This window comes from Oratosquilla oratoria, chromosome 4, assembly GCF_046742065.1.
Source record: "Oratosquilla oratoria isolate Oo_2021 chromosome 4, ASM4674206v1, whole genome shotgun sequence".
In the NCBI taxonomy this organism is placed as follows: Eukaryota; Metazoa; Arthropoda; class Malacostraca; order Stomatopoda; family Squillidae; genus Oratosquilla; species Oratosquilla oratoria.
The window spans coordinates 20976414-20988703 of record NC_134780.1 but is presented as its reverse complement, the minus strand read 5'-3'; the positions used below and the strand labels follow the sequence as shown (position 1 = coordinate 20988703).

General features: G+C 43.3%; 1 protein-coding gene across 1 annotated transcript in view; it reads right to left on the bottom strand.

The window, feature by feature from the left end:
• Wdr62 (WD repeat domain 62) overlaps positions 1-12290 on the bottom strand; it is a gene marked incomplete in the record, with an annotated part of 218769 nt that overhangs the window by 36247 nt on the left and 170232 nt on the right. Inside the window, 4 exon segments of the mRNA XM_076183564.1 lie at positions 4338-5489; positions 5595-5688; positions 5906-6008; positions 12095-12264. Of these exon segments, the coding sequence (XP_076039679.1) occupies positions 4338-5489; positions 5595-5688; positions 5906-6008; positions 12095-12264 (1519 nt within the window).

Below are 12290 nucleotides of genomic sequence, written 5' to 3'. Positions count from 1 at the left end.
GCACAAAGTGAAGATTACATACATATACATATACCAAAGGCTTTTTCCCCCTTACACAGATTGGTTACAAAATAGGACGAGGGAGTCATATGAGAGATACAACGAAAAGAAAAGAGAAGTAAAGCACAAGGTAAAGGAGGCAAATAGGAGAGCAGATGTGAAATGGGGTAAGAGTATGACAGAAAATTTTGAAAGCAATGTTTTATTAAGAGAGGAAGAGGAGGCGAATCAAGTAGAGAAGAAAAGGTAAAAGGTGTAGATGGAGAGATGATAATGGAAGAGAAGGCAGTAAGGGGAAGATGGGCAGAGTATTTTAGGGAGTTGCTAAATGTGAAGGAGGATAGGAAGGGAAAGATAGTTGCAGTGGGAAGTGCTAAGAAAATTACCGTGATGAGTGAGGAAAATGGAGGAGAAATAAGGAAGGATGAAGTGAAGGCAGTTGTTAAGATGATGAGAGCAGGTAAGGCACCTGGTCTGGATGGATGCCATGCAGAATGTCTAAAAAAAGGGGGTACAGTAATGGTGGACTGGCTGGTGAGGTTATTTAATGTTTGCTGGAGAGAGAGTAGAGTGCCAGAGGAATGGAGGAGTGCCTGTATAGTTCCACTTTACAAGGGACAAGTGTGAGTGTAGTAGTTTCAGAGGGATTAGCTTGTTAAGTGTAGTAGGGAAGACTTATGGGAGGGATCTTGATTGAGAGGATTAGTAGAGGAACAGAGGGAGTAATTGGCAAGGAGCAGTGTGGATTTAGGACAGGTAAAGGTTGCATAGATCCGATTTTTCTGGTAAGACAGATATGTGGGAAAGCTACAAGAAAAGGTAAGGGTGATTTTTGGGCTTTTATGGATCTGGAAAAGGCTTATGACAGGGTAGACAGGATGGCACTATGGGAGGTTTTGCAGATATATGGGATAGGAGGAAAGCTTCTAGGAGCTGTCAAGAGTTTTTACGATAGTAGTAGAGCATTTGTCAGGATTTGAAATGGAGAGAGTGAGTGGTTTGAGGTAAAGGTGGGACTTCGTCAGGGATGCATTATGTCGCCCTGGCTGTTTAACTTATACATGGATGGGGTGGTGTGAGAGGTAAATGCAAGGGTAGTGGGTCAGGGATTAGAGATGTTTAAAGAAAATGAAGAAAAGGGGGAGGTGAGCCAGCTGTTGTTTGCAGATGACACTGCACTTGTAGCAGGATCGGAGGAGGGATTGAGGAAGTTGGTGACAGAGTATGGGAGCATGTGTGAAAGAAGAAAGTTGAAGATAAATGTGGGTAAAAGTAAGGTGATGAGATGTACAAGGGGTGAAAGTGGCAGTAGACTGGAAGTGAGCATTAAGGGAAAGCAACTGGAGGAAGTGGATAGTTTTAGATACTTGGGTGCGAATGTGGCAGGAAAGGGAGGAGTGGAGGTGGAGGTAGAATGTAGATTGAGAGAAGCAAGTAAATGCCTTGGTGGATGAAAAAGTGTAATGAGGCATAGAGATTTGGGAATGAATGCTAAGATGAAGTTGTATGAAGGAGTGATTGTGCCAATATCACTGTATGGGGGCATAAACATGGAACATAAGAGAGGAAGAGAGAAGGAGTTTGAATGTGTTTGAGATGAGGTGTCTGAGAAGTATGATAGGGGTTACTAGGCTGGATAGAGTGAGGAATGAGGTGGTGAGGAGGAGAACAGGGGTGGTAAGGGAGTTGGAAGATAGGGTGGATGAAAGAGTATTGGGATGGTTTGGACACATGGAAAGAATGAGTGAAGAAAGACTAGCAAAAGAGTGGAAGGTAGATGTGGAGGAAGTGAACATGAGGGGGTGACCTAGGATGAGATGGATGGATGGGGTGAAAGGGACCTTGGAGAAGAGGGGAATGTCTGTTGAGGAAGGACGGGAGAGGACAGGGGGACAGGGGTGAATGGAGAATGGTTGTATATGGATGATGTTGTGATGTATGAGATGGAATGGGTGGGGGGATGGGGGGTGAGGTAGTATGTGTGAGCAAAATTTGATGCAGCCCAAAAGGGGATTTTTCCCCATCATCTCCTTTTCTGCATGGGAGGACGGAGAGGGGGGGGGGGTCGCCGATTTAATGAAGCGGCCTTGCTGTGGATGTGCTGTGTCTTGTGACACTGCCTCTGACCCAGGGCAGTGGGTGAGATGCAGGGATGACCCGTCATCCAGGAGGTGCCAAGATAAGAAGGAGGGTGGAGGGGAGTGGAGTGTATTAGGGATGGAGTGGGTGGGAATGGTTTTTATGCCTTTTTCTTTTTGGCTACCTTCCTTGTAAGGGGGAAATAGCCTTTGGTATATGTATGTACAAGGGAGGCAGCCAAAAAAAACATTCCCACCCATTCCATCCCTAAATACACTCCACTCCCCTTCACCCTCTACTCTCCCTCTTATCTTGGCACCTCCTGGATGATGGGTCATCCCTGCATCTTGTCCACTGCCCTGGATCAGAAGCAGTGTCGCAAGACACAGCACATCCACAGTAAGGCTGCTTCATAAATTTGGTGACCCCCCTCTCCGTCCCCTCATACAGAAAAGGAGAAGATGGGGAGAAATCCCTTCGGGCTGCGCCAATTTTTCTCACTTGTACGACCTCACCCCCCATCCCCCACCCATTCCACCTCATGCATCACAACCTCATCCATATACAACCATTCTCCATTCACCCCTGTCTTCTGTCCTCTCCTGTCCTTCCTCCACAGACATTCCCCTCTTCCCCAAAGCCCCTTTTACCCCATCCATCTATCTCATCCTAGGTCGCCAAGAAGATATGAACTTGCCTGGTACTTGGAGAGCAAATGGAGGTGATTTTTAAACAGGGTTAGGTATTAAAGTTGGAGGTGGTGTATTTCTGGAGGCACACTAGATGGAAGTGATAATTTGAAAGTAACCTAAAAATTGTTCACAAAATAGGAAAAAATCTTGGCATGGGTATGGTACATGACCATCTATAATTGCAGAATGTACATAATGATAGAATACAAGGGTTATTTAGTAAAACATACTACAAGGTGTCAGTTTACATGATAAGATGAAGCACACACACCAGTGAGATATAAACACTGAAACAAACTAGTCTAGATATGACATTCAAGGAAAACAATGAAATAAACTAGACCGTGGGATACAGTATAGTGAACACAGTGGCACACACACTATGGGCATACCTAATGAAGCACAGAACAAGAGGCATGTCAAAGGTACAAGCATACAAAGGGAGACATTCATTAAATCCTAGCTACATGCCTAAAGGCACCTGGAACAAACAATTGTGATTTACAATTACAGGTGGCACTTTACGAAACATGCATCAGGTTATCCATTAGTCTGTGAATAAATGATGCATGTCTTCAACAATACCTATTGACACAATGCAAGTATGCACAATTCATTTTATCTTGAAAGAACATCCATAAAGTGGAACATACAATGGTATTCTCACACAATTTGGGGGACATAAGCATTATTTTTACATTATGAGAGCATTACCACAGGCATACAATTAGGGATATATGCAATGCTGGACATCAAATTAATGAAGTTGACATACAATATGGGGAATATACACACAAGGCTGGGGCCTACATTGAAAAAAGAGCATTACCGTGGGGTGGTGTGGGGAGGAGGCGGCGAGGGGTGCCAGGATTGGTCAGGTCACTAAGCGAACAAGCGCGCCTCAGCGCCCCTGCCCCCCCTTCACTACTCCGCCCAGGGTCGGCGCCATCTACAACAACAACAACACAACACGTGCAGCAACTCAGGCAAGGCAAGGGTGCAACATGCATAAAAATCAAGCAGAAATATAAAAACACAAATGAAATAATATGCATTAAATTATGAAAGTAAGCAAAGGAAATTTGTTGAATTTTTATGTATGTAATAATTTCATATGTAATTTCATATGTAATAAAAACTAAAATTAAGAGAATATATAAGAGAATTTAAGACAGTACAATAATGTTGCTAAAATGTGGCATAGTGCTTAAAATAAATATGTGAGCAAATAATTTTTTTCAAATATTTCCATTCAATCAAGCAAGGTTAAAAATATCAAAATAATAATAAAAATATCATGCAAAATTAAATTAATTCAAGCCAACTTATAAATGAATATAAGTCAGTACATAAGGCAGGGTCATCACAATGTTACAAAAAAGGGGGGGAAAAAAAGAAAAGAAGAAAAAAAAAAAAAAAAAAAAAAAAAAAAAAAAAAAAAAAAAAAAAAATCAACTGAGGAACACCAGAGCATTGCGTGGGTCCTGCATATACAACGAGTGGTCTCATTCCTCATGCCACAGTAGCAGAGCGAGGCAGCAAGGCAAATCAGATGGGGACGCTTACGTTTGGAGGGCAACACCTGCTGGATGGTCACCTTCTTGGCCAGCAGGACCCTGTGGGCTCGACCAGGTCCTCCTGACCCTCCGCCACCCTGACTTTGCTGCTGTGCTCCCAAGCAACCCTGTGAGCTGGGCAGGTACACACAGGGGGGAGGCCCAGGGGCAATGGGTTGTGCCTGAACAACCTGAAAGTCATCTGGTTGGTAGTCTGGCCCAATATTGACAGGGTAATGCTCTCCAAGTGAGGGAGAGAATCCCCTAGATGGACATTCCCCAGGAGAAGACACAGAGGATCTTATCACCTGATGAGGTCTGCGATGAATTTGTTCCTCATAATTTTTCTGAGCAGACAGTTGGTAAGAGGACTCTTCTAACCTGTAAGAGCGGGTTTCAACTTTGACTGTAGTGTATGAACTCATCCCAGCCATCCTGGGTTCTGGTCCTTTGGGCAACACAGGGCTCTGCCATTTAACAGGACTGTCCTCACCCCGCACACTGGCTAAGGCAGTGAAGTATGGTGGATTGGTTGGTGTCTGGATGTCTGAATGGCTACTGTCACTGTGCACAAGGGCTGTGTCAGAGGTGGTTCGGAACACAGGGGCGTGAGAACTGACAGGAGTTTCATTAGTAGGAAAGACATCAGATTCAAAATCATTGTCTAAGTACTTTGGAGCTTCTCCCAGTGACAATCTCTGCCATCTTTGTCTCTTTCTCCTCTGTAGAGGCAGAGTGCTGGGGACTTCTGGCCGAGGTGACCTTTCTTCCTCACATTCAGGACTGGACCCTTCCTTTTCCAAACTGTCACAGCTAAAGTTGGATTCATCACTTTTGACTGTATCGCTGTCAGAATCATCATCCCCTTTATGACTACGTTGGTTAACTCTGTCAGCCTCCTTCCTCTCACTGACAGAGTACATGGCTAGACTTCGTAGTGTTTCCTCCAGAGAATCTGCTTCCAATTCAGGAGGGGAAGGGGGATGGGTGTAGCCATACTCCAGAGCTTCAAACTCCTTCAAATCCTTTTCTAGCTGTGAAAGGAGAGCCTGACCTGTCTTGTGATGATCTCTCGGTAAAGAAAGGTAAACACACGCATTAGGTTGTAGCACACAGTTAGTTGCATCAATGTCAGACATGCCAGATACCAGTGCTCCTGCCTCTGCAACAGAAAAGTAATTTTGCAATTGAGAATGTTGCAACTGCTGCTGAAGGAGTTGGTGGTGCTGAGTGTATGAGGAGCTATTGGTGCTCCACAAGTCGTTACCTTGGTGATGGGAGGAGAATGATGTGTCCTTCTCAGGGATGTTACTCAGGTCAGAGATGCTTTTACTGCTCCGCAAGTTGCTCTTGTATCCAATCTATAAGACAAATATTTCGAGAAGGGCATAAATGAGCATTTCATAACCAAAATTTTTCCTAAAAATAAAATGAATGAAATAGCAAAATTTTCTACATACAGATAATTAAACCTTCTTTTCAGCCATAGCTAAACCTTAAAACAGAGTACATATATATCTGCTATGAAAAAGTCATTCATGCAATACATTGTAGAAAATATTCAAACACTGAACTTACACTTTGCAACTTTTTTCTTGTCTCTTCAATACGTTTCAATAGTTCCTCTCGTTTGTTGGATATTTGTGTTTCTTTATGGCGAGCATTGAACTTTGAAGATATACTGAAAAGACAGGTTAAATCAACATTCAGCATTGTCTTTTCACACAATCATGTATGGATTAGAGAAGCAAGTAAATGCCTTAGGGGATTAAAAAGTGTAATAAGAAATAGATATTTGGTAATGGATGCTAAGAGGAGATTGTATGAAGGAGTGATTGTGCCAATAGCACTGTATGGGCAGAAACATGGAACATGATAGAGAAAGAGCTTAAATCTATTTGAGATGAAATACCTGACACGTATGGTAGGGGTTACTAGGCTGGATAAAGTGAGAAATGAAGAGGTGAGGAAGAGAGCAGGGGTGGAAAGGGAGTTGGGAGATACGATTGATAATGGACCTTTAAATTTCATCTCCACAATTCCCATTATATCTGGTTTCTCTTCTGCCAGATAACTGTTTAATTCATTTAATCCTGAAATCATGCCATCTATGTTGGTATATGTTACTTTTAATTTTTTCCTTTTTCCTCTTCTTTTTTTTTATTGTGCTTCCTTTTTTTTTATTGTGCTTCCTTTTTTTTTTATTGATATACCATTTTATTGATATACCTTTTCTGCATGGGAGGACAGTGAGGGGGGGTTGCCAATTTTATGAAGCGGCCTTGCTGTGGATGTGCTGTGTCCTGCGACACTACTTCTGACCCAGGGCAGTGGACAAGATGCAGGGATGACCCATCATCCAGTAGATGCCAAGATAAAAGGGAGGGTAGAGGGTGAAGGGGAGTGGAGTGGATTAGGGATGGAATGGGTGGGGATGGTTTTTATACATACATACATACATACATACATATACCAAGGCTTTTTCCCCCTTTCAAGGGAGGTAGCCAAAAAGGGAAAGGCATAAAAACACTCCCACCCATTTCATCCCTAAATACACTCCACAACCCTCCCACCCTCCCTCTCATCTGAGCACCTCCTGGATGACGGGTCATCCCTGCACCTTGCCCACCGCCCTGGGTCAGAAGCAGTGTCGCTTTTTATGCCTTTGTTTTTTTGGCTACCTCTCTTGTAAGGGGGAAAAAGCCTTTGGTATATGTATGTACCATTTTGAAACACAATGGCAAAAGCCGACAAGACTGAGAATAAACACCATGTGAGATCGAAACCTTTATTGGTACGACGTTTCGCTTGTTACAGCTTTTTCAAGTACAGACATGGCAAACACTCTAAGTATATATAGGCCAACAGGGAAGGAACTGGGAGAGGTTATCAGGGAGGGCTGGGTGGTAGGTGGAGGGGCGGGGGTGTGAGAAGGGGGACGGGTGGGACTTGGTGGAGATAAAGGAGGACATTTCGGACAGTTTGTTGAAGTGGACTAAGGGGGACATTTCATACATTTCCTGGGGGAAAAAATGCTGGTGTCTACCGCATACCCTGTGCTGGATGTGATAAAGTATACATCGGCGAGACCTCCCGTGACCTGAAGACCCAGATCTGGGAGCATCGCTACGATTCCCAGAACAACATCACCACCAGCGCCTGTGTTATCCACCGGAACACCAACGACCACCTGATGGATTGGGATAACGCAGAGCTTCTTTTTAGTGAACCAGACAGGGTGAGGAGGAAATGCCTCGAAGCGGCCGCCATTCAAAGCTTCAAAACCATTGAGCAGAACAGAGGCATGTTTAACATCGCCCCTCCTATCATCCATCTATTACCCGCATTATACAAATGTATGAAATGTCCCCCTTAGTCCACTTCAACAAACTGTCCGAAATGTCCTCTTTTATCTCCACCAAGTCCCACCCGTCCCCCTTCTCACACACCCGCCCCTCCACCTACCACCCACCCCACCCTGATAACCTCTCCCAGTTCCTTCCCCGTTGGCCTATATATACTCAGAGTGTTTGCCATGTCTGTACTTGAAAAAGCTGTAACAAGCGAAATGTCGTACCAATAAAGGTTTCGATCTCACACGGCGTTTATGTACCATTTTCTTAGCCTCAAGTCCAGTACTCTCCAAAAACACTCTTTTCAGTCTCTGTTCTTCTTGTTTTTTTTCATTAGCTTCATTTTTTAGTGTCTTTTCCCTCATTGCTCATTTCTTTTTATCCATATATTCTTGTAATTTTCACTTTTTGCTAACTTTACTGCTTTTGTTAGTACTTCTTCCGCTATCATGAGACCTTAGTTTAACTTTTAGTGGTCTATTTTTTTCTTTATAGTCCTATTCTATGCACTTCCTCTATTTCCTCTTCCATCTCTTACCCTTCTCTTGTATCTCCTTCAGAATTCATTCTGCTATTTCTTTCTCTTTTTCTCTTAAGTATCTAGCTACATTGTGTTTTTCGTTATCACTATAAACTACTATACACTTTTTTTTATCAACTGGTCTCTGATATTTTCATACAGCCCAAAAGGATTTCTCTCAGTCTTCTCTTTTTCTGCATGAGGGGACAGAGGGGGGGGGGGGCATTGATTAAATGAAGCAGCCTTGGTGTGGATGTGCCGTGTCTTGCTACACTGCTTCTTACCTAGGGCAGTTGGTAAGATGCAGGGATGACCCTTCATCCAGGAGAAACCAAGAAAAGAGGGAGAGAGGGAGGGGTGGTGAATAGGAGTGGAGTATGTGGGGATAATATGGGTGGGAGTGGATTTATGCATTTGACTTTGGCTACCTCCCTTATAAGGGGGAAAAAGCTGTTGGTATACAGCTGTTCAATGTGTACATTGATGGGGTGGTGCATGAGGTAAATGCAAGGGTAATGGACTGGGGACTGGAGATGGTTAAAGAAAATGGAGAAAAATGGGAGACAACCCAGTTGTTTGCTGACGACACTGTGCTTGTGCCAGAGTTAGAGGAGAGATTAAGGGAATTAGTGAGAGTTTGGGAAGATGTGAAATAGGATAAAGTTGATGGTAAATGTGGGTAAAAGTAAGGTGATGAGATGTACATGGGTAGAGAATGGCAGCATTTTGGTTTGGACACATGGAAAGAATCTGTGCATAAAGATTAGTAAAAGAGGTGTGGAAGACAGATGGATGAGTGAACTTGAGGGGATGACCACGGATGTGATGGAGGGATGGGGTGAAAGAGGCACTGAGCAAGAGGGGATGTCTGTTGAGCAAGGAAGGGAGAAGGCAGGAGATAGGAATGAGTGGAAAATGGCTGTGTATTGATTATACTGTTATACAAGGTAGTGGGTTGAAGATGTGGGGTGGGTTAGGATTTTGTTGTGTGTGAATGATATTTTGATGCAGCCCTAAGGGATTTCTCCCCATTTTCTCTTTTTCTGCATGAGGGGACAGAGGAAGGAGTCATCAATTAAGTGAAGCAGCCTTGTTGTGGATGTGTTGTGTCTTGCTGTATTGCTTCTGACCCAGGGGAGTAGGCAGGATACAGGGATGACCTGTCATCTATGAGGAGCTAAAATGAAAGGTAAGAAAGGGCGGTGGATGGAAATGGTAGCAGAAAGTTTGGGCGCAAAATTACAGGCACCCAACTTTTTTGCTCAACTCAAAACACATGAAAAATACCCATTTCCGATCACACTTTTTGCTATTTGTCAATGCTAGCATCTGTACTTTTGTTTAGATGAGACAATACACATCACTTGTCAACTCTGTTTAGTTGTTCCCAGGACCATGTGGCGTCTGTAAACATCTCACATGGACAAGTCGATTTTATGCGGTGGTCTGTTTTTGTGCCTTGATATCTCCATAATGGTTAGTGGTAAAGAGCTGGGAAGAGACACAATTGTGGCTATTATAACCCTCTATAGGTGTAAAGATACAGCCACTCATGTGGGAATTGGAGTGCAGCAAGTGCAAAAGTGGACCAAATTTTGAGACAAGAGGAGGTGACACTATTCCTATCCCCAAGCCTTACTTGGCCCAGGAAGATATCAAATCATACTTTTAAGGTTATTAGGAGGCAGTTGGATAAAGATCCAATGCTCACAGCTCAAAAACTGAAGGAAAATAACTCTGCACTGCTACAGGATGTCTATATGTACTTCTGATCATTTAGCCAAAGATTTACAATATATATATATATATATCATCACATAGCTTTTGGCAAGAAATATAAGGATTGGACCCTAAATGACTGGGAACAAGTATTGTGGAGTGACAAGTCAATGTTTGTGGTGTCGTTAGCCTGTAGGTTGAAGTGTGTGAGGTGCCCTAGGGGGTCAGACCCTAATGACCCACACTATACAACTGAAGGGGTGAAATATGCAATATGCGTTTGATGGAGTTGACAATTTAGCATTTCTTGAACAAAATGAGTGTGTAAATCAGCAAAGTTATTTTGAGTTTTATGTGATAACCTGCCTGAAAGTTTTGAAAAGTGTAACGCTAGCTGGTTTATGCAGGACAGAACTCCTGCTCACACAGCTCAGTCTATTACCCAGTGGTTAGAGGACTGTGGTGTACATTACTTCAAAAAGTGGCCTGGGAATTCACCAGACCTAAATAGAGCATGTGTGGCATTCATTAAAACACAGCTTCTCGTTCATGGTGTTTCAACTGTACATACATATACATACATATACCAAGGCTTTTTCCCCCTTACAAGGGAGGTAGCCAAAAAGGGAAAGGCACAAAAACACTCCCACCCATTTCATCCCTAAATACACTCCACACCCCTCCCACCCTTCCTCTCATCTGAGCACCTCCTGGATGACGGGTCATCCCTGCACCCTGCCCACCGCCCTGGGTCAGAAGCAGTGTCGCAAGACACAGTACATCCACAGCGAGGCCGCTTCATTTAATCGGCGACCCCCCCTCTCCGTCCCCCTTTGCATATAAGGCGAGGACGGGGAGAAATCCCTTCGGGCTGCGTCAAAATTTACTCACACATACTACCCCACCCCCCACTTCCCCGCCCATTCCTCCTCATGCAGTCACAACATCATCCATATACAACCATTCTCCACTCACCTCTGTCTTCCGTCCTCTCCCTTCCTTCCTCAACAGACATTCCCCTCTTCCCCAAAGCCCCCTTCACCCCATCCATCCACCTCATCCTAGGACGTCCCCTCATGTTCACTTCCTCCACATCTGCCTTCCATACCTCTTTTACTAGTCTTTCTTCACTCATTCTTTCCATGTGTCCAAACCATCCTAATATTCTTTCATCAACCCTATCTCCCAAATCCTTTTTCACCCCTGTTCTCCTCCTCACCTCCTCATTTCTCACTCTATCTAGCCTAGTAACCCCCACCATACTTCTCAGACACCTCATCTCAAACACATTCAAACTCCTTCTCTCTTCTTCTCTTATGTTCCACGTTTCTGCCCCATACAGTGCTGTTGGCACAATCACTCCTTCATACAGTCTCCTCTTCGCATCCATTCCCAAATGTCTATTCCTCATTACACTCTTTAAACCACCAAGGCATTTACTCGCTTCTCTCAATCTACATTCTACCTCCACCTTCACTCCACCTTTTCCTGCTACACTTGCACCCAAGTATCTAAAGCTATCCACTTCCTCCAGTCGCTCTCCCTTAATGTTCACTTCCAGTCTACTGCCACTTTCACCCCTTGTACATCTCATCACCTTACTTTTACCCACATTTATCTTGTGGCAGCAAATAGAAATACAGGATATTTGGGATACTACTACTCCTGACACATAGAAAAACTGGCAAGATGCATCCCAGCACATTTGGAGGTCATCAAGCTTAAAAGAAAATTACTTGGCAAAAATGGTATATCATAAGCCTTTTAAATGTCTTTAAATGTCTATATTCGTCTCTCTTCGATTTGTGCCCAAATTTTCCGTGACCAATGTGTATATATATATGAAATAATAATATGTATGGATACACTAAAAAATAAAAAAAATGTATACAATTCCCCTTATACTGGATTGGCTGAGACCAATCATACACCCACATCAAAAGACCCACTCACAACACCCAACCCATTTCAGCACTTTGGAAAACCAAACCAACTTACTAAATATAGAAAATAAAGCATTGAGAATAATTACAGAAAGCACCAAAACCACCCCAATGAAACACTTGCACACACAAACCAAAATCCTTTCCACAGAACACCACATGAAGACGCCTATAGATCAAAGGAGCTTAAACTTATATGATAGAGATAAAATGCTTCTCTATATTCCTGTACCTGTTTTTGTTTTTGACTTGTTGCTCTGGACGTACTTGATCCCCTTGCAAAGATTCAAAATTAGTCTTAAGGAAGTTTTCTCTCTGGCCAACACGATCAATACTGTCCGTGCTCACACTCAGCATTGACATGATGTTACGCTCTGCTGTGTCTGCACTTGGCGTGGAAACCTGAAAGATTTGGAAGATAAAAAAGA